Here is a 25,694-nt window from a genome sequence, read left to right as displayed (position 1 = left end):
GGCGGAGGTGGTGGCGCCCGAGGGCGGGACCGGCGGCCTGGGAGCGGACAGAGGCTCCACCCCCGGGCACCCGCGCTCGGCTGCGTCGCCTCCCACTCTAGCCCCGCCCCCGGCTCCCCCGCGGCGTGCCTCGGGCAGCCTCCTGCGGCTGGTGTGTGTGCAGGGCGGGAAAACGCTCGCTTCCCGGCCGCAGGCACGGCTGCAGTGGCTCTTCGCCACCCCCGGCCGCCAACGTTCCCTTGTCCCCACTGCCAGTTAAAGGCAGTTCCTCGGGCGTGCGTCCCTTCAGCGACCGGAGAGACTATTCCCAAGGGGGGCGGGGCCGAGCGCGTCGGAGGGATTAGCACTCTCATCCGGGCATTTCAGAGATGCCGCCGCCGCCATCTTTGTTTTGTGCTGAAAGTCGCTATTGACGCCCGCGGACGGCCGGGCGAAGGGAAGTGGCAAGATGGCGGCTCCCAGGGCGGAGGCGTGGAGGCTCGCCCTGTTGGGGGGCCGTGGGGCGGGGCGCGCCTGCGCCTGCACCTGACCTGAGCGCGGCTCGAGCTTTAGACCAGCGCGCGGCCGCGCCGACCCCCACCCCCGCCGCGAGGCAGCGCAGGGGTCCTTTAAGAGGCTTGGGCCCAGGGGCTAAGCGGTGCGAGGGCGAGTGGGGAGAAGCGGTGACGTCACCCAACTCCGCCCCCTCGCCCGACCGCCGGCTCCGCTGCCGCCATGTTTAGTTGTTACTTCTTCACACAAGATGGCGGCTCCCAGGGAGGAGGCATGAGCGCCCTGCCGTTACCGCTCCTTCTGCCGTACAGTTGCCGCGTCGGGGCCTAACTCTAGCTCTTTGAAGCGGCTCCTGTGGGAAGGAGTCATAAGGCGGGAAGTGAGGATCGGACACTGCCTTGAGTTTGGTTTGCAGTGGAAGAACTGACCCAGGAGGAAGAGAATAGGGGGGAACGGGGAGCTAGTCTCAAGATGGCGGCTCCCACGGCGGCAGGCGCAGCCTGAGCAGCAGAGGCGGACTAAGGGGAGAGGCGCGAGACTTCACAAGCCGTACGGCGCGAGCCCCTAAACGGCCCTCGAGAGCTCGAGCTGGTTCCACCGGCCTCCGGCCCGCCTCCACTCGTTAGGTGTGTCGAGGCTGTTTCGGGAGCGGCGGCTGCACTAAGGCGCTGGGCGGGGAAGCGGGACGGTCTCAAGATGGCGGCTCCCACAATTGTGGTCTGAGCGCCGGCGGGGCTGCGACGACCGCGGTGCTTGTGGCTCCTTTCCACCCGCCCCGGAAGCCGGCCAGTGCTGGGGACTTGGGGGTGTGGGAACCGGGCCGGGGCTCCGCCATTTCCGGCGGGGGAGGGCTACGACTGAGGAAGGGAGGAGAGAGAGGCGGCTCAAGATGGCGGCTCCCAGGGCCTCCCGCCCGAGCTTGTAAGCGGGAGCGCCCGGGCAAGTACTCGGGGCGACGGGACTCGGCGGCCTCCAGCTTCTTGAGCCTAGGCGCTCGACAGTTTCGGGCGGCTCTTGAGGAGACGGGGTGAGCGAGAAGAAAGGGAAGAGCCAAAGGGAAGGAGGGCAGTTAAGATGGCGGCCTCCATGGAGTCGTCTACCGCTGTGTGAGGAACCGCTTCTCCGTGAGAGCTGCCTTAGACGAAAGGGGGTGTGTGGAAGGAATTGAGGGGCTCCTTTCCCGCTTGTTGACTTCTCCCCACCGCACCCTTTCCCGGAACTATGGCTTCGGCCGTGTCGCCCGCCAACTCGCCAGCGGTGCTCCTGCAGCCCCGCTGGAAGCGAGTGGTGGGCTGGTCGGGTCCGGTGCCGCGGCCCCGCCACGGCCACCGCGCCGTGGCCATCAAGGAGCTCATCGTGGTGTTTGGCGGCGGCAACGAGGGAATAGTGGACGAACTGCACGTGTACAACACGGGTGAGTGCAAAGCCCGCTGGGTTCTCGGCTCTTTCCCTCCCTCCATCTCCTCCCTCTCCCTCCTCTTTCCTCCCTCCCTCCCCTCTTCCCTCCCTCCCTTCCTCCCTCCCTCCCTCCCTCCCTTCCTCCCTTCCTCTCTCTCCTCCCTCCCTCACCCTCTACCCTTCCCTCGCTTTTTCCCCCCTCCTCCCTTCCCTGTCCCCCTCCCCTTCGTCCCCCTCCCCCTTCCTCCCTCCGCCCCCTCCCTCCCCACTGATCGGCTTGCCCCTCCCCTTTGCTGTGCCGGGCTTCAGTGCTTTCCTCTGATCTTCTCCCCGTTCCCCTGTCTCTCCCGTGTTTGAGGGTTGGTTTTCGTTAGTTAAAAGAAAGCCCCTAGTCCGACTGGTGAGGGAGAGGGGCGGTCTCCAGCGGTGGTGACTTCAGACCCACACCGTTACCCAGCGGGCTGGGGCTGGGGCTGGGGCGGGCGGATGTGTCGCCTTGGCGCAAGCAGAGCTCTGCTCACTCCCTCCCTTCTCCTGCGCCTGCTCAGCTCTACCTCATCTCGAGTGCCCATTCTGGAGAAATGACCATTTCTAGATTACAAATTCGTTCTCTGTCTCTCGAAAAAGGGAGGGAAGGGAAGCGCCCTTAGGGCGCAGAGTTTAACATCCGCCAACCCGGGTCATGCTGGAGCCTTGGGGACCCCATAGGACGGGCCGGCGGCAGGGCCGCGTCTCCCTTTCGACATTGACTTCTGGCAGCATTTCTTTCCAAGTGGCCCTTTCTCCTAATCTGGTGACTTCTGGTTTACAAGCTGAATTCCGGTTACCCCCCAGCGGCCTGAGAGTCCTGTGTCTCTCCGCTTCTGCGGAGCCAGGGGGTTACCCCGCCCGCTCTTCTGCCTCCCTGCAAAACCCAAGCCCTTGTTAGTTGGGAGGGGAAGGAACCTCTCTCTTCAGGTATGGCTGATGCACCACGGCCTTCGTGGGGTCCGTTTGTTGTTGCCCCTGCCTAGTAGCCTTGCCTAGTCTCTAGGGCAGAAAGCCTACTGCTGTCCATGACAGCTTTGTGGCATCCTTTTTCTTGGTGGCCTCTTGGTCCGTTTTGTGCCCCTAGCACAAGGGTCAGCTCCCAAGTTGCCTACTGACTGCCCCTTGGCCCACAGGACCCTGGCCTTGCCCAGAAGGCAGAGTCAGGGTGAGTTCTGTCCCAGGCAAGACCTGGAAGAGTGTGGGTGAGGGAAAAGCCCCTTGCAGGCAGGTGAAGGGGGCTTGGGAAGCCCTAGTCCTCAGTGGCAGGTATGCCTCCCAGCACTAACCCCTTGCTCCGCGGCCGTTCTCTTCTGGGGGCTCTGGTGATCCCCTGGCCTCGGTGGTGGCCCTGCAGACAAACCCTTGCTGGGTGGGCTTTGTGTCCTGGGCGGTGAGAGGCTGCTGTCCTTTGACTGAGCTCCAGGGCCTCGATGCTCTGGGGATGGGAAGTTGGAGCTGCCTGGAGGGAGAAAGTTGGTTGAGGGAGTTGGGAAGGCTGGAGCTGGGCTCTTGGGTGCTGCTTCCTTCCCCACCCCCCAAGGCAGAAAGTGCTGGTTTCTCCACATCTCCGGAGATTATCGCCACCTACCACGTTGACTTTGAAAGGCTGGGGGGTTGCCGGTGGCCCTTTTTCGTTCCAGGTCTCTCAGCACCTGTTGCCTCCAGGGAGCAGGGCCTTTCTCAGCACCCCCTGGGCGGGGGCGCTTGGTGGTTGGTGGTGCCCCGTGCCAGTCCAGGCAGCTGCAGTAGCAGGAATTAGCTCAGTAAGCTAAGGCTTCTCCAGTGGTGGGGCTGTTTATAGAGGCACCGTCACCATGAGCAGCACCTTCTCCACTCTTTGGACCGACTTTCTTCTCATAAGGCCTGGAGCAGGCTCCCTGGCAGGGAAACGCAATTTTAGAAAGTAGGGCAGGGGCCTAATTACAATCGGCTCCAAAGTCCACCACCACTGCTGCCTTGGCTTCCTGGGGCCTCTGCATATTCATTTATTTGTTAAAATAAATTGACCACTTTGGCATGAATTCATTACCAGTCTGCAAAGACAGGTTGTGCATTAGAGGGTAGCCTGCCTTCCAAAGGGCTGCTTAAAATGAAGCTCTGGGATTCTCCAGGGTAGCAGTTTGGAAACTGTCATCAGCAATTCCTCAGACTTCTCGAGAGAGCAGCTGGCAGACCCGATGCCCTCTTCCTCACCGAGGTTTCTGCTGACAGGAATCAGCAGAATCGGTGGGAGTTGCCCCCTCCCGCCAGCCCAGCCTCATCACCTTTGTCTTGTCTCCTTTTGTTGTATTTGGGATGAGGTCAGGGCATATTGTCATGCCTGTGCCCCTTGCACTTCTGCGGGATCAGTCCTCAAAAAGCCTTCCACCTTTGGAGAGAGCTGATCTGGAAGGGGTCCCGGGCTAGGATAAGAAAGCTTGAGGGGGTGCGTGCTTTGAGAGGTCTTAGGGTAGCTACTATCCTTGTCCTTAGGGAATTTTAGTTCCACGTGGCAAGCCAAAGGATTCAGAGTGCTGCCAGGTATTGGGGTGTAGGGGGGGAAGCAAGAGCTTTGGCCACGGTGGCTCTGTAATGTCCATAGGCTCTTGGAGCTGGAGGGAGCCTTGGAAAACATCTAGTGGAACTACTTCCTTGTTTCTGCAGATGAGGAAATTGGGGTCCAAGAGGGGAAGTGACAGGTCCAGGGTCGCCCCCCCAGCTGGTGGCGGAGTTGGGCGGGAGTGCAAACCTTCATAGAGGCCATTCTGCCACCTGTCTCTTGGGGCCCATCACCTTTGAAACGCCTCCTTTCTTCTCTGTCCCTGTATCTAATTGGTCATTGTGTCGGGCAGGCATCAGATCTGTCCCCTTCCACACCAAGCCCTCCTCTCCTCTTACTAGACTCTTGAAGTCACTTCCTGATTGGCCCTACTAGTTTCATTTGTCGGGAAATCCTTTTCACCCTTCAAGGCCCAGCTGAAATGTCACCTCTTCTGAGAAGCCCTTTCCACTCCTGCCCTGCCCTTTCCAGCAGTCACCCTGCTGTGTGCTCCCGAGGGCCGGGCTTGGGTCAGAGCTCTTCTAGGGTGTTTGTCTCATCGTGGGAGGGGGGCACGCAGCCTTCCTACCCCATTGGGAGTATGAGCACAAGAGCGGTGTCTTCTGTGCCTCTCAGCACGTCGTGTGAGAGGAAATGCTCGAATGTGACAGGTGTAACAAAGAGGAAGGCAGCTCGTTGAACTTGACCGGCCACCTCACTGCATGGGCACCGGTCTCTAGGTGGTGATGGGACAGTGGCAACAAGGGATGGATCTGGCAGAACATGAAGTGAACAAGGGATGGAGCTGGCGGAGCATGAAGTGAATGGGGGAGCTGATGAAACACGGAGAGGCCAGGGCACAGCCTTGCTTAGGAGAGGAGAGCTAGAGTGGTGTTCATCTAGGGCAGGGTCCTTTCCTCATCTTCCCCTCCCAGTTGAGAGCCAGCATTTCCAGGATGAGGAGCCCAAGGATTGGGTTACATGACACCCCCCAGATGATTCAGAGGTGACTGAGAGCAGCTGTCACATTGAAAAGCTGGGAGAAGGGAGGAGAGCTTGCTCGTGTGCTTTCAGCGGGTAGAACCCGGACTTGTGGGTGAGATGAGGAGCCGCAGGCTTGTCTTCACACCAGGAGCTGTGCTCCCCGACAGACCTCTCTTGATGGGGGTGGGGAGGGCCCCTGCCCTGCCTGGAGTGTTCTAGAATGAGATGGGCACCTCTTGGGTCTTGTAGAAGGATCTGGTGAGCGGGAGCCCCGAAGATATCACAGGGCGCTTCTGGCCTGGCCTCCTGGCTCACTGATCAGCGTGTGATAGGAAAGCTGCCAGCTGACCCCATGTGCCATTTAGCTTTGTTCCAAACCCTGACCCACGGCCCCATAGCTGTGAGCTTTGACCACGAGGGTGGGTGCTCAGGGGAGTGAGGGTGGCTGCTTGGACATGGGACCCTTGGGCAGGCACAGATCGGTCACTTCAAGTCAATGACAGGGGTCTTGTCTTTGTCTCTGTTTTACACTGTGACCTCAGGTGTCGCTTGCCCTCCTGGGCTCTGCCCCTTTATCTACCGAGAGCAGTTGGCCCAGGCAGCCTTGGGTCTCGTTATGCATTTACCCTGGTAGCTTGCATGGAGCTCCCTCCAGGGATTGGTCAAGACGGCTCTCCAGTGCGCAAGGCTGTTGGCCTTGGCAGCTCTTGCTTTTCTGGGGTGGTTTTTGCACTAGGAATGAAAAAGAGGCAGAGGGCCAGGATCCAAGCTTGCACACGTGGGTGGCACAGGTGTTGCCCCTCTGCTTTAGGGAAATGGCAGGGGAGCTCTAGTGCTTGGCATGTCCGAGGCCCAGTGACTCAGCTGGATGGCTGCAGAGACTGTCAGCCTGCTCAAAGCCTACCATCGGAGTGGGTGCTGAAGAGCAGGGTGGGGGTGTTCTTGCCTCGGGAGGAGTGGTGGTGGTACAGTTGTGCTGTGGGGGTTTTTCTGTATTTGTTTTTGTTTTTGAGGTTAGGTCTTGCTCTGTTGCCCAGGCTGGGATGTGGTGGTGCCGTCTCAGCTCACTGCAGCCTCGAACTCTGAGGCTCAGGCAGTCCTCCCGCCTCAGCCTCTTGAGTAGCTAGGACCACAAGTGTATGCCACCACACTCAGCCAATGTTTTAAAATTATTTGTAGAGACGGGGTCTCCCTGTGCTACCCAGGCTGGGAGTTGTGCTTTGGATAAGGGCTAGCCTTGCACACAGTTCTGCACTGAGCCCTGGGGGTGACAGCGTGAGACTGGGTGGGACCAGAGTGCAGTGGGGCGTGCATTCCCAACCATGGCCAGCTGCCTGGCCCCGAGTGCACACCTGAATACGGAAAAAAAACACTTTGTTTTTTCTCTTCTATGGTCTCACACTTTTGGCCACCAAACTGAATAGTCTGTGTTATATCACAATATCACAGCATCCCTGTGTGGAAGCCTTCCCAGTTCCCACCCCACAGGAATTCCCCCCATGCCCTGTCATGTCCTGGGGGACCCATCTTGCATCTTGAGTCACGTGGAAGGGGCCTCATCTCCTTCCGCCATCTGCTCGCCGAGATCTCACCCAGGCCAGCTCAGGGGCACCGAGTTGATGTTGCACCTGGCCCCCAGTTTGGGGTTTCTGGAAAGAGTGTGGCAAATCCTCTGAGGGACCCCTCATAGGAGGAGGTTTTCGGGGAAGCCCTGGCCTGCCAGGTGTGAGGGGAGTCAAGTTCGAGGACATGAGGGAAGGGCCTGGTCCCAGCTGAAGGCTGGCCGTGACATCCTGCGGAAGCAAAGCAGTGCCTAGGGTCTGATTCCCCTCTTTCTTGGTGGTCTCCTAACCCCCATGAGCTTTTGAGAAGCTTCTGTCACGGCTCTGCTGAGACTGCCACCTCTGGCTTGCAAGAATGTTCTGGAGTAGCATAGGTGTGGCAGCGGGGGCAGGGAGGGATGCTGGTGGACCATCACCTAGGAGACCAGAGGAGGTCCAGGAGGTCAGAGCAGAGGCTGGGTCTCATCCCCGTGGCCCTTCGCAGCCTGCAGTGGTCGCTGTTTTTGGCCACTTGAAAGTGCTGCTCTGGGCTCTGGCTGTCCTGATCCTGTGATGAAGGGACAAAAATGTGGGCTCCAGGGAGGAGGAGCACAGGCCCACCAATAGGGTATTTTGGGGAGAAGTTCATGTCTGATCACTGAGTGCTAGGGAAGGAACGCAGGGGCTAGATCCCCAGTAGCTGACGAGGGATCTTGCACAGTAACTTCCCGCTCATTAAGATGACCTTGGCTAGAAGCAGGGTGGTCACAGGCTCTTTTGCAGTGGCCTGAAGTCGAGGGGTTTGGAAAATGGCCCAGGTAGCGCGGCTGGAGTTGCTAGAGCACCTGCAGGAATGGTGCTGGCTCAGCCCCTCTCACCGAGCTTGACGGCTGGCAGATTTGGGGAATGAGAGGAATGGGGCTCCTGGGTGTTCTGACTTCTGCCTCCTTCTCTTCCCCAGCAACCAACCAGTGGTTCATCCCAGCCGTGAGGGGGGACATTCCCCCTGGGTGTGCAGCCTATGGCTTCGTGTGTGACGGGACTCGCCTCCTGGTGTTTGGCGGGATGGTGGAGTATGGAAAATACAGCAATGACCTCTACGAGCTCCAGGTAAAGCAACTCCAGGTTCTCACTCTGTCTCCTTGGCCTCACGTGACCTGATGGTAGTAGCTTCAGGGTTGAGGCAAGTGGGAGGTGGAAGGGATGCTTGAGAGTCTGCCAAGGCCGCTCTGAACTTGGCCCACCTCAGGAGAAGGCAGGGCCCAACACCCAGGACCTTCTTGCTCCAGCAAGGCCCCTAACTCACCCTCAGCCATTTCCTCCTCCACCACAAGTTGCCCTGGGCCCCCGGTGGTGGCCTTCTCATCCCACGGTTCAGTCTCCAGGTCTTGATTTTGCAGGCGAGCCGGTGGGAGTGGAAGAGACTCAAAGCAAAGACGCCCAAAAACGGGCCCCCTCCATGTCCTCGGCTCGGGCACAGCTTCTCCCTCGTGGGCAACAAATGCTACCTGTTTGGGGGTCTGGCCAATGATAGCGAGGACCCAAAGAACAACATTCCGAGGTGAGGCTTGGTCCTTTTCTCTGTGGAACCCCCCGGATGGGTGTGCTCTCACATGCACAGGGCTCTGTGGTGTCCTAAAGAATGTGCACAGCAGAGCTCCGCAGCTGGGTCCCTTTGTCGTGGTGGGTTGTAAATGAGAGAGCAGCACCAGATGCCCTCTCAGGAGCTTTCAGGCTCCAGAATCACTACTGACCCTGAGCAGGCCTCGTGGGAGAAGGGCCAAGCCGGAGGTGAAAGCCACTTTGCTTTGGGCTGGCCCAGCTCTCAGACTCGGCTTAGAGCTGCTCGCGTTCCTTGTCGGCCTCCACTGCCTACAAGTTTCCTGATGGGTATTTTCCAAGGTCCATGGCCAAGGACTCTTTGTCTGGAGGTAGTCCCAAGCTGGCGCCCCCTCTTGCTCTGTGTAGCCCTCGTATAATGCCCAGCTTTGTGTGCATGGTGGGGGCCTGCTCTTGGGTCTGGACTCGGGGCTGCTGTGCAGCCTCATCCACCCTGTCCCCTGTTCCAACTGGATTCATGCTAGGGAGCTTCTGGCAGCCCCTGCCTCAAGAGCTGGAGCAGAACTTCAGAGCTCCCATGGCCCTAGCCCCTTTGTGTGCTGGGGAGGCCGCCACTCACTGATAGCCATCCAGCGAAGCCTCTGGCGTGAGGAGTTGAGACTTGCTGTAACTGATCTTTCCTTGTCAGGTACCTGAATGACTTATATATCCTGGAATTACGGCCAGGCTCCGGAGTGGTAGCCTGGGATATCCCCATCACTTATGGGGTCCTACCACCACCCCGGGAGTCACATACTGCCGTGGTCTACACCGAGAAAGACAACAAGAAGTCCAAGCTGGTGATCTACGGCGGGATGAGTGGCTGCAGGCTGGGGGACCTGTGGACCCTAGATATTGGTGAGCAGGGTGGTAGCACCCCAGCAGCCGTGGGACAAAGTGGGTCTGCCTCTTGGCTGGCCCCATGGGTGGCGCTGTTGTATGGTGAGGTGGGGCTCGTAGGGAGCTGGAACGTACCACTTTGTACTTTCCTCTTGTCATGGTGGGCCAGGGTGGGGAACCCTGCATCGTCCCTAGGTTTGGGGTTGTTATCTCTGCCCTGTGCTGGCTCAGTGGGCTGTGTTGGTCTATGGGCCTAGAAGAGAATAAGACAGTAAGGCTTTCTAGAATGGAATTATCTGGATCTTGATAGCGTTAGTCCCTCTTGACTCGTCAGTGGTCAGACTGTGTGTGGAGTGCTGCATCCTGGTCTGACTGCTGTGGTACCATTGGATGGCGGTAAACCATGAGGCCTTCGGGGACTGCTTGGGCAGGTCACCAGGTGGTGGTATCAGGAGTGGTTGGGGAAGATTGCTAACTGTGGATCTCCACAGGCCTCTTCCGCTGGGAGAGAGGAGATGCCGATGTTGTCCTATAGATCAGAGTCGGCACTCCAAAGAAACAGTTTCCTGTGAGAGAAATTTCCAACAGTGTTTGCCAAAATGTCTGTAGCCTAAGGTGGTTATGGCAATGAACGTATTTCATGGAGAGTTCAGGGTGCGCTCACCACTCCTCCCCCAGCACAGAGTGCAGTGCTGGCTCAAGGCAGGCGTTCAGGATGTACTGAAGGAGCGCTATTGCTAGGCTGGTCAAAACTGCCTGGGTAACACGGGAATCTAGCTACCATGACAACAATCAGAGGGCCTGCCATGGGCTGTAGGGAAGCCGGGGATGGAATTCTCTTACTGAGACAGATCCTACCTTCCTGAGCTAGCTTGAATCCAGGGAACGGCCTGTGTGCAGTCTAGCTTGTATAACCCTTTCTCCTCCGTCTCTCTGCAGACACACTGACGTGGAATAAGCCCAGTCTCAGCGGGGTGGCGCCTCTTCCTCGCAGTCTCCACTCGGCAACCACCATCGGAAATAAGTGAGTGGCTGCTCGCCTGCATCTCTCTTCTCTAGGCTGGCGTGGCCCCTCCCCCGAAGGGCTCTCACTCAGTTTTGTCCTGTCAGACCCTAAGGCCTGAGGATGCCTCTTTCTGGCTGGGCTGGCATTCGGCAGCCCTATTTTTCCATTACGACCCTGGGGGACCAAGGAAAGACAGATTCGGGGGGAGAGGGCCACACACAAGCTGAGTCTGAGACCCTCCCTGGGCCTGTGAGGCTCCGCCCCATCGGGTGCAGAGTGTTATAGGTCCTCTGTGCAAACACCTGGGTGTCTTTGTGAATGCCCAGGTCCTAAAGGGAACCTAGGAACTGTGGACAGGAAGGTGAGCTTTAAATGAGCCGAACGGCACTTTTATGTGGTAGAGGTGACACAGTTCTCCTGAGGGCTGAGCCACCAGGCAGGAGAGGGCCACATCAGGAGGCTTCATGCATCCTTGGGGACTCTCCTGGGGAGAGCCAGAGGACCGAGCTCTAGAACTGGGGTAGCAGAGGTGGCCTCTAGCTTGGCACCAACTCTACAATCCTTTCCCACTCTTCCCTCCTCACTCCCAGAATGTACGTGTTTGGTGGCTGGGTGCCTCTCGTCATGGATGACGTCAAAGTGGCCACACACGAGAAGGAGTGGAAGTGTACCAACACGCTGGCTTGTCTCAACCTGGGTATGGCCTCCTCGGGCTCCGAGTGGCCTGTGGGAGGCTGCAGGAGGCCGGCCCTTCCCAGCCTAAGAGCTGTGTGGGGTGTGCGGGGAGCAAGCTGGGCCCACGGCTCCCTTTCGAATACACTGGAAGGATCCATTGGGCAGAGCTCTCTGAAGCAATGTTCTGCCTCTGAGTTTTTTGAATGAGCTCTCCATCCAAATGGCCCAACATCCAGAAGTGCAAAAGCCTCTACAGCACAGGGCCTCCCTCCTTCCTCCTGGTTCTGCTTCTCAGAGGCAGCCATATGGGTGGTTTCCTGTCCACCCTGCAGGGGCTCTTCATATCCGAGCATTAGCTATAGGTCCCTTTAAAAAGAAACAATGGCAGCCTGGCGCACGCAGGGCCGCACCTGGCCTTTCTCATCCGCCGTATCTTGGAGATCACTCCACATCCCTGCCCCGCAGCAGCCTCCTTCGAGTTGCGGTTGTGCTGCTGTAACTTGTACAGGCGCCGCTCCGTGAGTATCCTTGCACCGTTTCCACCTGTGTGCAAGTGTATATCCTAGGGGTGAAAACCTAGAAGTACGGTTGCTGTCCGATGCAGCTGAACTGCCCTGCACAGAGGCTGTGCCCACATAGGCACCTCTGGTGGTACCCTCACGGAATGGTCAGGCCACTCTTTGCCAAGCCTGATGGGTGGCCGAAGCTCCCCTCCGGGTCACCTTGAGCCCCAGCTGCTGCAGGCCCAAAAATCAAAATCCCTGGCGCCAGTGGCTGAAGTTTAGATTTCTTCTGTGTGAGGGTGTGTGTTTTTTCTTAAGATTTTTCTATCACGTTTTCCCTAAACCGCCTTCCCCGTTGCCGTCTCTTTCTGTGAGTTGTAGTGTTCCTTAACGGGCAAGGAGGTAAACCTCTGACTGTGTTTCTCATGGTTTTCTTAGTTGGCCATTGGTGGTTTGTAATTTTATTTTTTGTGTTGCTTTTTGCCACAAAGGGTTTCTTTGTTTTGTTGTTTTTAATGTAATAATCCAATAACTTCTCGATTTTAATTCCCATCCTTGACAACAAAAGAACCAAGGGCAACCAGGGGTGGCGGGTTTTCTCCATCCTCCCTGCTGACCTCCCCTGTCTGCCCTCCCCCAGATACCATGGCCTGGGAGACGATCCTGATGGATACACTGGAGGACAACATCCCCCGCGCTCGGGCTGGCCACTGCGCAGTCGCCATCAACACTCGCTTGTACATTTGGAGTGGGCGTGACGGCTACCGCAAGGCCTGGAACAACCAGGTCTGCTGCAAGGACCTCTGGTACCTAGAGACAGGTAGGCCCAGCCCAGGCGACCCCCCTCCTCTCGCAGCCTCCCACCCCTTCTCACCAACTGCGTTCTCCCACAGAAAAGCCACCACCCCCAGCCCGAGTACAGCTGGTACGCGCCAACACCAACTCCCTGGAGGTGAGCTGGGGGGCAGTGGCAACAGCCGACAGCTACCTTCTCCAGCTCCAGAAATATGACATTCCTGCCACGGCCGCTACTGCCACCTCCCCTACGCCCAATCCGGTCCCATCTGTGCCTGCCAACCCTCCCAAGAGCCCTGCCCCAGCAGCAGCCGCACCTGCTGTGCAGCCGCTGACCCAAGTAGGCATCACGCTCCTGCCCCAGGCTGCCCCTGCGCCCCCGACCACCACCACCATCCAGGTCTTGCCGACGGTGCCTGGCAGCTCCATTTCTGTGCCCACTGCAGCCAGGACTCAAGGTGAGCCAGGGGACCAGGGACATTTGAAAGTAGGGGGCTGGCCTCCAGGGAGAGGCAGCGGCCAAGTAGGGGCTGCGAGACAGCAGCCTAGACAGCAGGCCAGCAGCCAGGAGCTTCGGGCTCGTCTCCAAGGGTCGTGGGGGGATGCTAAAGCCTGGCCCCGCCTGTGGAGATGATCACCCTCAGGGCACAGAGAAGAGCCAGACTCCCACACAAGCAGGCCAACAGAAGTGGCTCAGGGCTGCCTGCTGAGCCTCGGCAAAGGGGCTAGGGACTAGGGACGTCATGCAGAAGGTGATGGCTGACGGCTGGCCCCTTCTCTCATCAGGTGTCCCTGCTGTTCTCAAAGTGACCGGTCCTCAGGCTACAACAGGAACTCCATTGGTCACCATGCGACCTACCAGCCAGGCCGGGAAAGCCCCTGTCACCGTGACCTCCCTGCCTGCTGGAGTGCGGATGGTTGTGCCAACACAGAGTGCCCAGGGGACGGTGAGGAGTGGTCACTTGGGCGGGTGGGACTTCCTGCTGATGTAGTGGACTAAGTTGCAAGTGTACTGAGGGGTTCACATCCCTCTCGGGCTCTGGTACCACGCACCTCATGCCTTTCCCTCCTGGGACGTGCAGACGGGACAGCGCTCCTGTGAGGTCGTGGTGGGAATTAATAAGTTAATGCCTAGAAGGCCTAAGGGCATTTGCCATGTGGGCTTTCTTGTCCTGCAGCCTGAGAGGAGGATCTAGCCAGCTGGGCTTGCCACAGGCCCATGAGAATGAACTGGACCTGACTCTGGTCTTTAGAAAGGATCCAGAGCTCCCAGCAGCCTCTTGCCACGGGGGTTGCTGTGCATGGTCGGTGATGGAAGCTCTCCGTGTCTGGGGCCAGGAGAGCAGGGTCTGGCAGTAGAGAAAGCTGAGCCATGCTGGCGGGATGAGGCTCCCCAGAGCAGGGCTGAACCCCTGGGCAGGTTCCGTTGAGGTCCACCAAGCAGGGAAGTGGGTGGCACCTGTGACCTGGCCTCACATGCCTGTGCCCGCTGCAGGTGATTGGCAGTAGCCCACAGATGAGTGGGATGGCCGCACTGGCCGCTGCGGCTGCTGCCACCCAGAAGATCCCCCCTTCCTCGGCACCCACGGTGCTGAGTGTCCCAGCGGGCACCACCATCGTGAAGACCATGGCTGTGACACCTGGCACTACCACCCTCCCAGCCACTGTGAAGGTGGCCTCCTCGCCAGTCATGGTGAGTGTCTTCTGGGGCTTATCACTGTGATCAAACAAGCATAGTTATTCCTTCCGGGCTTTAGAGCTAGCCGTTGGACCATGGGCTGCAGAATAAGCTGTCTCCATTAAGGGCATCACCACCTCAGGCGAGACCTGCGGGCTCAGCCTCCTCCCTTGCCTGTTAAAGGAAGGGGGAACCAAGCTGTTCTTGGGCTTGGGAGCGGGAGGAGGAGGAAGGTGAGTGTTGAGGCAGGAGCTGTGGGCCCGCCATGGACCTCTTGGGTGGTTTCCCCATCTGTTTCTCTGCCTGGCCCATCACTCATCTCTGCCTCCTCCAGGTGAGCAACCCTGCCACTCGCATGCTGAAGACTGCAGCTGCCCAGGTGGGGACATCGGTTTCCTCCGCCACCAACACGTCTACCCGCCCTATCATCACAGTGCACAAGTCAGGCACTGTGACAGTGGCCCAGCAAGCCCAGGTGGTGACCACAGTCGTGGGCGGGGTCACCAAGACCATCACCCTGGTGAAGAGCCCCATCTCTGTCCCAGGAGGCAGCGCTCTGGTGAGTGATGGGTGCTGCCAGGCTACGGCCACTGCCAGTGGCGACTGACTGCCCTGGGCCAGCTCCAGGAGAGTCTCAGCCAGGCCATGCCCTTGTTTGGTTTCCAGATCACTCCCTGCTCCATCCCTTCCTTTTTAGATTTCCAATCTGGGCAAAGTGATGTCGGTGGTCCAGACCAAACCAGTTCAGACTTCAGCAGTCACAGGCCAGGCGTCCACGGGTCCTGTGACTCAGATCATCCAGGTGAGCTCTCAGTCTCTACACATACGCAAGAGTGGGGGCCTGGGTGCCAGGCCACAGGAAGAACTCGCGTCCCTGCCCATGGAAGATCCCATGAGCACACATGGCTCAGAAGGTTCTGCTGCTCAGTCCCCTCACCAACAGCCTCCAGAACATTCCCTGACCCACCAAGGCTGCCAGCGGAGAGTAGCCAGACCACACTTCCCTTCCTGGCAGTGATGCCAGCTCATGCACCTGCTTCCCTCTTTCAGACCAAAGGGCCTCTGCCAGCGGGAACAATCCTGAAGCTGGTGACCTCAGCAGATGGCAAGCCCACCACCATCATCACTACCACGCAGGCCAGTGGGGCGGGGACCAAGCCCACCATCCTGGGCATCAGTAGCGTCTCCCCCAGTACCACCAAGCCCGGCACAACCACCATCATCAAAACCATCCCCATGTCGGCCATCATCACCCAGGCGGGCGCCACAGGTAGGGGCCTCCCCCGACATACGGATGTCTGCAGGTCCTCGCTGGAGGGGAAATGGAGTCTGGGTTATGAGGCGTGCTGTGTTTCCGTTTAGTTTACCCTTTTCTACCTTCTCCTTGCCGCCTTTGGTGTCTAAGGTTGGTGGGGAGATGGGCCGGGCTGTGGCTGTGACTTGTGGATCTTCATTATAATCTAGGGGCAGCAGGGGCAGCCCTCACAGAACCTGTCTTCCCTGGGCCCCCACTCTCCCATCCAGGTGTGACCAGCAGTCCTGGCATCAAGTCCCCCATCACCATCATCACCACCAAGGTGATGACTTCAGGAACTGGAGCACCTGCCAAAATCATCACTGCTGTCCCCAAAATTGCCACTGGTCATGGGCAGCAGGGAGTGACGCAGGTGAGGCACCCCCAGCCGTCTCTCAGTCCAGTGTCCTAGTGTAGTCCACCCCAGCACACCACGCAGGTCCTCCCGACGGGCCTGGGAGGGGCAGCGTTGGCGGCATCCACCAGCCTGGTGGTGACATTGGTGGCACTTTCCTCTGGTGTTCCAGGTGGTGCTTAAGGGGGCCCCGGGACAGCCAGGCACCATTCTCCGCACTGTGCCCATGGGGGGTGTTCGCCTAGTCACACCCGTCACCGTCTCCGCTGTCAAGCCAGCTGTCACCACGTTGGTTGTGAAAGGCACTACAGGTGTGTACCCACAGGCCAGGGCCCCTGCTGCCCCTAGATTATAATGAAGCAGGCTGGCCTCCAATCCCCGTGGCACAGCTGGGGGCACAGCAGCTGCTCTCTCCCGAACCGTCTGTGCAAGCAGCTCCAGAGTGCCCCAGCCTGTGTGGGAGGAGCCGCTGGGAAGGAGACAGCAGCAGCCTTGGCCCAACTCTGCCTCCTTTCCTTCAGGTGTCACGACCCTAGGCACAGTGACAGGCACGGTCTCCACCAGCCTTGCCGGGGCAGGGGGCCACAGCACCAGTGCTTCCCTGGCCACGCCCATCACCACCTTGGGCACCATCGCCACCCTCTCAAGCCAGGTGATCAACCCCACTGCCATCACTGTGTCTGCCGCACAGACCACGCTGACAGCGGCAGGCGGGCTCACGACCCCAACCATCACCATGCAGGTAGGGCAGGGCCTGAGGGCACGTGTGGGCGAGGGACCCCACACAAGTGGAAGCACGTGAGGCTCACACCGTCCAGCCACAGGCCTTTCCTTCCTGGGGTTGCACTGCTGCCGGGCACAGCCATGGAGGGCCTTTCTTCACCTGGGGTATTTTTCCTGGTGTCACATGGTCCCTGTGTCATAGTCCGTGGTTTGGCCGTCATGGTTTGGCCATGCCTGGTGTTTGAACACCGAGTTCTTCCTCTCGCTGTGTTCTAGAGGACACTGCAGCTCGCCTGCATGTGTGTGCGGTGTTCTCTTCATATGTATTAAGGAAAACGGTGAAACGTTTGTTGTTGGCCTTTGAGCACTGAGGGAGATTTCCATTCTCTGACAAAGGACTTGACTCCAGCCAGGCTCCTGCCTTCCCCTTGCCCTGTCCCCACAGCCTCTTCCTCATCCTAGTTGCCTTTGAGGCAAAGTGGTGCCTCTTCCTTGGCGTCTGAGCAAGTCGGTGTCTTGGGGGCAGGGGCAAGTGGGTCTTACGTTTGCCAGGGCCATTGAGAAGTGGTCAGTGGTCCCAGCCTGTGCGGTGACAGTGCAGGACAGTGGGAGGGACAGGCAGACAGCCAGCTGTGGCACTAACTCTCTTCCTCGTGTGTCTCCCCAGCCCGTGTCCCAGCCCACCCAGGTAACTCTGATCACGGCACCCAGTGGGGTGGAGGCTCAGCCTGTGCACGACCTCCCTGTGTCCATTCTGGCCTCCCCGACTACAGAACAGCCCACTGCCACAGTCACCATTGCCGACTCAGGCCAGGGTGATGTGCAGCCTGGCACTGTCACCTTGGTGTGCTCCAACCCACCCTGTGAGACCCACGAGACTGGCACCACCAACACAGCCACCACCACTGTTGTGGCTAACCTTGGGGGACACCCCCAGCCCACCCAAGTGCAGTTCGTCTGTGACAGACAGGAGGCAGCTGCTTCTCTTGTGACCTCGACTGTGGGGCAGCAGAATGGTAGTGTCGTTCGAGTCTGCTCAAACCCACCCTGCGAGACCCATGAGACGGGCACCACCAACACCGCCACCACCGCCACCTCCAACATGGCCGGGCAGCATGGCTGCTCAAACCCACCCTGCGAGACCCATGAGACGGGCACCACCAACACTGCCACTACAGCCATGTCAAGTGTCGGCGCCAACCACCAGCGAGATGCCCGTCGGGCCTGTGCAGCCGGCACCCCTGCCGTGATCCGGATCAGTGTGGCCACTGGGGCGCTGGAGGCAGCTCAGGGCTCTAAGCCCCAGTGCCAAACCCGCCAGACCAGCACGACCAGCACCACCATGACTGTGATGGCCACCGGGGCCCCGTGCTCGGCCGGCCCACTCCTTGGGCCAAGCATGGCACGGGAACCTGGGGGCCATGGCCCTGCTTTTGTGCAGTTGGCCCCTCTGAGTAGCAAAGTCAGGCTGAGCAGCCCAGGCAGCAAGGACCTGCCCACGGGGCGCCACAGCCATATGGCCAACACCACTGCCATGGCCCGTTCCAGCATGGGTGCTGGGGAGCCCCGCACGGCACCTGCGTGCGAGAGCCTCCAGGGTGGCTCGCCTAGCACCACAGTGACTGTGACGGCCCTGGAGGCACTGCTGTGCCCCTCGGCCACCGTGACCCAAGTCTGCTCCAACCCACCATGTGAGACCCACGAGACAGGCACCACCAACACCGCCACTACCTCGAATGCAGGCAGCGCCCAGAGGGTGTGCTCCAACCCACCATGCGAAACCCACGAGACAGGCACCACCCACACGGCCACCACCGCCACTTCAAATGGGGGCACGGGCCAGCCCGAGGGTGGGCAACAGCCCCCTGCTGGTCACCCCTGTGAGACACACCAGACCACTTCCACCGGCACCACCATGTCAGTCAGCATGGGCGCCCTGCTTCCCGACGCCACTTCTTCCCACAGGACCCTGGAGTCTGGTCTGGAGGTGGCGGCGGCGCCCAGCGTCACCCCCCAGGCTGGCACCGCACTGCTGGCTCCTTTCCCAACGCAGAGGGTGTGCTCCAACCCCCCCTGTGAGACCCACGAGACGGGCACCACTCACACGGCCACCACTGTCACTTCCAACATGAGCTCAAACCAAGGTGAGTGAAGGCGGGTAGCTTGACTTTCATGGTGTCCCAGCCCCCCAGGCCGAGAGGCCAAGACAACGATGGCGGGGGTCCGTCCAGAGTCTACCAGTCGGGCTCCTTGGTGCCCAGTTTACCAGTGGGGTGGGCTGGGGCGTCCTGGCTATACCTGAAGCAGACGGAGGTCTCCAGGACCCCCGTCCTGCCCTCTCTGGCCCTCCCCTTGGTGGTAGAGGAAGTCCATGGTGGTCAAGCCAAGTGCAGGCCTGGGGGGTTTCTGCTGAGCAGCCGCCTGCCTGTCGCCCCCATAGACCCCCCACCCGCTGCCAGCGATCAGGGAGAGGTGGAGAGCACCCAGGGCGACAGCGTGAACATCACCAGCTCCAGTGCCATCACAACAACTGTGTCCTCCACACTGACGCGGGCTGTGACCACTGTGACGCAGTCCACGCCGGTCCCGGGCCCCTCCGTGCCGGTAAGAGCCCAGGGGGGCCGTTTTCCTCCCTGCCTTCCTCACCTACGCCCATGCAGTTCCACACTTAGACACCAGATGTCGCTCTTGTACCAGGCATGGGGCCGCTCCTGGTCCCTTTTCCGGACCATAAAAGGGTAGCCTCGGTGCCTGCTGTGGCAGGAGGCAGGAGCCTCACTGTCCCCCACATCCCTGGGGCGCTTTTATTTCTGTGACTGGTTCCCATCGCGTGTCACTTCACCGCAGCCTATATAAGACATGGTGGGGATCTGAGTGCCCATTTGTCCAGGCCAGGGTGACTGAGGACAGGTTAAACCTGACCGGGGGTCTCAAGGGCCTTTGTCCTCATGCTGCTCAGAGAACCACTGTTCTCTCCCTATTTAACATGGGTTCAAGCTAGCCCATCAAGAATGAAAACTTAGGCCCACAAGGAAAGGTGAAGGCTGGCTTGCTTCTCAGCCCTGCTGCCTGGCTCTGGCCCCTCTCCTCCCCTCTGACAGGGGCTTTTCTCCCTTTCTAGAAGATTTCATCAATGACTGAGACTGCCCCAAGGGCTCTGACTACTGAAGTCCCCATCCCGGCCAAAATAACAGTGACCATAGCCAACACAGAAACTTCTGACATGCCATTCTCTGCTGTTGACATCCTGCAGCCCCCAGAGGAACTCCAGGTGTCACCAGGGCCTCGCCAGCAGCTGCCGCCACGGCAGCTTCTACAGTCGGCTTCCACAGCCCTGATGGGGGAGTCCACTGAGGTCCTGTCAGCCTCCCAGACCCCTGAGCTCCCAGCCGCCGTGGATCTGAGCAGCACAGGGGAGCCATCTTCGGGCCAGGAGTCTGCCAGCTCTGCGGTGGTGGCCACTGTGGTGGTCCAGCCACCCCCACCTGCGCAGTCTGAAGTAGACCAGTTATCACTTCCCCAAGAGTTAATGGCTGAGGCCCAAGCCGGCACCACCACCCTCATGGTAACGGGGCTCACCCCTGAGGAGCTGGCAGTGACTGCCGCTGCAGAAGCAGCCGCCCAGGCTGCAGCCACGGAGGAAGCCCAGGCCCTGGCCATCCAGGCGGTGCTCCAGGCCGCACAGCAGGCCGTCATGGGTGAGCACTGGTGCCACCTTGGGGGAGCAGTAGGCTATGGAGACATCCTGGGAAGAGGAGCCCATTTCCCTCGAGGGTGGCATGAGCCAGATGTGATAGGCAGGACAGGCACAGGGGACCCCAGGCAGACCAGGTAGTAGGGACTGCCATGAAAGACAGGCTGGCCGGGGTTAGCGCCCGGGAAACAGGCAGGGCCCCTCAGCCAGGGCTTAGTCTACAGTGGAGCACAGTGGGAGGTGGACAGGCTCTGGGGGCCTCCGCCCGGGCTGCCCGCTTGCGGCCAGCCTTCCTAGTGAGTAGTGTTTCTCTCCACCCTGGAGCAGGCACTGGCGAGCCTATGGACACCTCTGAGGCAGCAGCAACCGTGACGCAGGCAGAGCTGGGGCACCTGTCAGCCGAGGGTCAGGAGGGCCAGGCCACCACCATCCCTATTGTGCTGACACAGCAGGAGCTGGCTGCCCTGGTGCAGCAGCAGCAGCTACAGGAGGCCCAGGCCCAGCAGCAGCATCACCACCTCCCCACTGAGGCCCTGGCCCCTGCCGACAGTCTCAACGACCCGGCCATTGAGAGCAACTGCCTCAATGAGCTGGCCGGCACAGTCCCCAGCACTGTGGCGCTGCTGCCCTCAACGGCCACTGAGAGTAAGCGACTGAGGGCAAATTGGTGCTGGGGTGGTAGGGGCACCCAGGGAGGTGAGGGCAGGATGGGAGGCTCGGTCCCACTTGGGAGCCAGGTCTCCAGAGTCTTTCCTGCTGACACCTTCTTTCTTCCCAGGCCTGGCCCCATCCAACACATTTGTGGCCCCCCAGCCGGTTGTGGTGGCCAGCCCAGCCAAGCTGCAGGCTGCAGCTACCCTGACTGAAGTGGCCAATGGCATCGAGTCCCTGGGTGTGGTGAGTCGGGTGTGTTGGGGCTCCTGAGGCCAGGGCCTGGGGGGCAGCACTGCCTCTGGGTACTGAAGGCCTGATCTCGTCGCACCGATTCTGTCTTCCAGAAGCCGGACCTGCCACCCCCACCCAGCAAAGCCCCCATGAAGAAGGAGAACCAGTGGTTTGATGTAGGGGTCATTAAGGGCACCAATGTAATGGTGACACACTATTTCCTGCCACCAGATGATGCTGTCCCATCAGACGTAAGTGTCCCCAGGTGCTGATGTCCTCAGGTGGGTGAATCTTGACTCCACCGCCTTGAGCGGGGCTTACAGGAAACTCTTCCATCTTTGGGCCAAGCTGAGTAGCCAGGAAGCCTGAGGAAGGTGGGCAGAGACCATCCCCCCTGAAGCAGTAGGAAAGGAGAGCTTTGGTTCCTTCCCTCCAGTACCTGTGCACAGTCAGCCTTGCCACATCCCTCCTTGCTGTGAGGGGCCAGCCACCGCTGACCTCTTTTCCCTCTGGCCCGTAATCACCTTGGACCTGCAACGTTCCTGGGGTGGCTCAGAACTGCCTTCTCCACAGTGGAGTTCATGCCACTCCTCTCTTCCCAGGATGATTCGGGCACCGTCCCCGACTATAACCAGCTGAAGAAGCAGGAGCTGCAGCCAGGCACAGCCTATAAGTTTCGTGTTGCTGGAATCAATGCCTGTGGCCGGGGGCCCTTCAGCGAAATCTCAGCCTTTAAGACGTGTCTGCCTGGTTTCCCAGGGGCCCCTTGTGCCATTAAAATCAGCAAAGTGAGTCTTGCCATCGGGTGGCCGTCTGTCCCTGGTTGGTTCCTGCACATGAGGTAGCCGGTGGGGGGGTAGGAGGGCTAGGTTTTGAGTCCCAGTTTGTCTTAGTCCTTCCACTTGGGGGAAGATCTCTTTGAAGCCCCTTGAACTACGACATGGAATATCTCTACTATGTTAGAAAATGGCTTATGGGAACCATGATCAGTCAGTTATGGAAGCTTCTAGCCTGTTCTGTTGTTGACCTGACCCCCTGGGTTCTAGAGTCCGGACGGTGCTCACCTCACCTGGGAGCCACCCTCTGTGACCTCCGGCAAGATCATCGAATACTCGGTGTACCTGGCCATCCAGAGCTCACAGGCTGGGGGCGAGCTCAAGAGCTCCACCCCGGCCCAGCTGGCCTTCATGCGGGTGTACTGCGGGCCCAGCCCCTCCTGCCTGGTGCAGTCCTCCAGCCTCTCCAACGCCCACATCGACTATACCACCAAGCCCGCCATCATCTTCCGCATCGCCGCCCGCAATGAGAAGGGCTATGGCCCAGCCACACAAGTGAGGTGGCTGCAGGGTGAGTGTCCTTTGTGGGACTCCTCAGGCAGCTTCTAGGGAAGGCACAGGAAGCTGGGTGCAGCAGGAGGAACTGTCACCACCTGAGATCTCTTCCCACGTGCAGTGTCTCCCTGCTTCCTTTGGTGTGCACACAGCCCCCCATGGAGGCGGCCATCGAGTGGAGCAGGGGATCCAGCTCCGGGCCTGGAGGTGCAGGGGACACTGCCTCAGGATGTTTGAGGGGACAAGCAGTGAGAGAGCTGGTAGGAAAGTGTAGGTTTCCAGGCCTGAAAACAGCGTGTCCCACGTCCCTGGAGTGCAGCAGGTGAAGGATGGAGGCCAGCCTACCTCCTGTCAGGTCATGCGCCTGCTCCAGCTCCCCTGGGCTCTGGGACATGGGAGGACAGTGAGAGGTGGAAGCTGAGCTGAGCTGAGTGGGTTTCTAACCTACGTCCAGAGGGGAGTGAGTGATGGTGTGTTCTGGTCCCAAAGTGTGGCGTAAAAGGTGACCACCCACAGGGCAGGTGCCCCACGCTTGCCAGCTGCTGGTCATGCCATGTGGCACCAAGAGGCTCTGTGGGTGGGCAGGGCACATGTGTTCCTTGCTCTTGTTCTGTCACAGTGCTGCTCACCCATCTCTCTCTTTCCTTCCAGAAACCAGTAAAGACAGCTCTGGCACCAAGCCGGCCAACAAGCGGCCCATGTCCTCTCCAGAAATGTAAGCAGGAAGCCCCTTTCAGGAACCTTCGAGGCTGGGGAGTGGAAATAGCTGGGCTCAGCCTCTCGTCAAATGACTGACTGGGGGCCCGTAACCGGCCCCACACCAGGCCCTGCACTGGCAGGGCCTCCGGTGGTGCGGGGCCCACACTAACTTTCTCTTTCCTTTTTCTGCCTTCCAAGGAAATCTGCTCCAAAGAAATCTAAGGCCGATGGTCAGTGAGAGGAAGCTGACCAGCCCCTGGATTCTTCTCCAGAACCCCCTGCTTCAGGAACACCCGCCAGGGCCCACCCCTCCCGCCCCATCCCGGCATTCGCACTTCACCCTCGCGAGCCGCTGTTCACTCCTCTCCCCTTTCTCTTTCTCTCTGTTTTTAAAATAATCTAAAGAAAGCACATTTTACCATTGCTGTTGGGAGGAAGCAGAGGCAGATGGGAAAGCAGAGAGAGGAGCACGCTTCCTTTCCTCCCTGCTGCTGCCCACCCTGGGGAGAGACCTTTGCGGGGAGGGAAGGCGGAGCTGAGGACAGCCAGCTCCGCCCTCCCAAGGCTGTGCGTTCCTGAGGGCCAGGTCGGGGGGCGGGCATGGAGTGAGGAAAGGCACTCCTCTTGGCCCTCCCCAGAGTGGCTTTCCCAGCACCCTGGCCTGGGTGTCTGGTTCTGTTTTCTTTTCTTCCCCTGTGTTTCCAGTCACCTAACTTCCCTTCCTCAGGCTCCCCCGGCCCGTCCTGCTCAGTGACCCCACAGGAAGCTTACACATTTTCTCAGAGGCCTTTGTGCTCCCACCTCTTCTACCCTCCCCCTCTTCTTTCCCGTTTTAAAAAAGAAAAGAAGGAAAAAGAAAAAAGGGGCAAGGAGCCCCACGGCGGCCTGGGCAGTGCCTGTGCAGACCTCCCTGCAGGCCACACTGCCAACTGCTGCATTTGTTGTGTTTTTTAGGTTGAAATTGGTGAAGTTCACACTTTCATTGTAATTTTAGCGTGTGGGGTTTTGTCCCTTTTTTCTTGTTGTTAGCTGTGTACAGAATGTGTAATCTTTTTTCTTTTTTTTTTGTTTTTTTGTTTTTTGTTTTGTTTTTGTTTTTTTATTTTTTTCTTCTTGGCTAATTCTTGGCAGGGATCTTTCTGGAGGAAAAGCTGGGGCCAGCCAGGGCAGGAGAGGTGTGAAATCTGCTACGTGGGGCCTGCTGTTTGCCACCCAGCCCAACTTCCTGTTGCTGGCCCCTGCCCTCTGCCCTTTTGCCTGTCCTCAGGCCGCTGGAACAAAGGAAGGACAGCTCATTCCTCATGGGCGATCACTCCGCATCTATAGGGTTGAGGCCGGGGGAGCTTGAGGGAGGGCTGGGGCCTCCTTGTCCTGGGTTCCCAGCTCTCCCCCTGCCCCCTCCCTGAGCACCACCGGCACCGCCTCCCACCCAGGGCTGCTGCTTTCTGCAGGCACTGCTCTACCTCCCCCAAATTGTCATGGAAAGGGTGGAGAATGGAGGGGAACCAGGCGTCCTTGGAGGCAGCCCAGGAGGGCAACTGTAATGTCACCCACAAGGGAGGCTAGGGCAGTGGAGCAGGCCGCCAGCAGCAGCTACCCAGGCCAGCCTCCATGGCTGGGGGATCTGTTTGGAGTTTTCTGCCCCCGACCCTGAACTTCCGTCAAGGAGCAAGGCTTGCCAGCAAGTCAGAAGGATTTAAACTGAGCAGCCAATCTTTCCAGCCCTCCCCCACCGACCTCTGCCTGGAGATGCAGCAGCCTGTGTCCTCCAGGACCTCTGGTTTGTTGTATTATAGTATATTTCGCTGTGGAAAATGTCACGTTTAGTCACCTTGGAGCCCACTCACCTGGTCCTGTTGTTTTACCCCATCCCTTCTCTTGCGCGCCTATTGATTTGTTTCTGAGGAGAGTACACCGTTCACTATTGTAGAGTAACTCCTGTGACTCAATATTACCATAGTGCGATGTCGTTTTGTGCTATTTTGAACAATTAAAAGACTTTTTTTGAAATAACCACTAGGTGTCTCACTGTGTCCCGGCATCCTCACAGGAGGCCTCAGCAGGAAGGCTGAGACCTGCCCTGGGCTCACGGGAGTCCCCTGGAGGGGAACCTGAGCTCTGGAGGGGAACCTGGTGAAAGTGTAGAAGGCCCCAGAGTGAGGCCCCTGCTGTGGCCTGCAGTCTTTGGACTAAGTCGGACCAGGTTCCAGCAGGTTGCTTGGCAGCTGCCTTGCAGGGGGCAAGGGCCAAAGGATCCCTTGGGCAGCTGCTGCTGACTTCCTGTGTCTGGGGCCAGATGTCCCTCCCTCCCTCCCCTCCTACACTAGAGGATAGGATGGGGCAAAGGCCTGGCAGGTCACCAGCGGCAGCCTCCTTGGGTGGGTTTGGGGGTAGGTGGGCTGAGTCAAGTACACCATGGGTACTGCAGAGGTGGATCCCTTCCTCTGGCTTCCTGTTACATGTGAGCCATGCCCCCAAGGGGAAGAAGCAGAGTTTATGATCCAGACTGACCACCTAGTGGCTGGGTCGGTGGGACAGCTGGGATCCTGTGGGCTGAATTTGTACCAGGAGGCCCAGAAAGCCCCGGGGCAAGGCGGCCGGAGCAGCATAGGCCTAGACGAGTCCAAGGGGAGTGACATCCCGCTTCTGGGGCC

The 25,694-nt window shown here is 59.3% G+C and overlaps 3 protein-coding genes across 8 annotated transcripts in view; 2 read left to right on the top strand and 1 right to left on the bottom strand.

Moving 5' to 3' along the window:
* The window catches only part of LOC126945506 (emerin-like), a 365,730-nt gene that overhangs the window by 303,371 nt on the left and 36,665 nt on the right, over nt 1-25,694 (bottom strand). The gene's annotated exons all lie outside the window — the stretch shown is intronic.
* NAA10 (N-alpha-acetyltransferase 10, NatA catalytic subunit) overlaps nt 1-25,694 on the top strand; it is a 126,262-nt gene that overhangs the window by 83,615 nt on the left and 16,953 nt on the right. The window lies entirely within an intron of this gene.
* HCFC1 (host cell factor C1) lies at nt 704-25,053 on the top strand. 5 transcript variants are annotated; one of them, XM_050775417.1, is made up of 26 exons: nt 704-1,906; nt 7,925-8,073; nt 8,364-8,524; nt 9,212-9,420; nt 10,342-10,426; nt 10,999-11,105; nt 12,227-12,406; nt 12,480-12,839; nt 13,168-13,328; nt 13,877-14,074; nt 14,394-14,618; nt 14,757-14,861; nt 15,110-15,329; nt 15,584-15,726; nt 15,881-16,019; nt 16,230-16,450; nt 17,099-18,575; nt 18,872-19,035; nt 19,685-20,129; nt 20,450-20,770; nt 20,904-21,022; nt 21,124-21,261; nt 21,613-21,798; nt 22,057-22,357; nt 22,993-23,056; nt 23,239-25,053. In XM_050775417.1, exons 1-26 carry the CDS (start codon nt 1,714-1,716, stop codon nt 23,276-23,278), a joined length of 6,111 nt encoding a protein of 2,036 aa, XP_050631374.1. In that variant the 5' UTR covers nt 704-1,713; the 3' UTR covers nt 23,279-25,053. The 5 variants fall into 5 exon arrangements, with proteins under 5 accessions (XP_050631374.1, XP_050631373.1, XP_050631372.1 ...); XM_050775416.1 differs by having other exon boundaries at nt 19,556-20,129; XM_050775415.1 differs by having other exon boundaries at nt 19,553-20,129; nt 20,453-20,770.

This window comes from Macaca thibetana, chromosome X (genome assembly GCF_024542745.1).
Source record: "Macaca thibetana thibetana isolate TM-01 chromosome X, ASM2454274v1, whole genome shotgun sequence".
NCBI classification, from domain to species: Eukaryota; Metazoa; Chordata; class Mammalia; order Primates; family Cercopithecidae; genus Macaca; species Macaca thibetana.
This window is presented reverse-complemented; position numbering and strand designations above follow the sequence as displayed.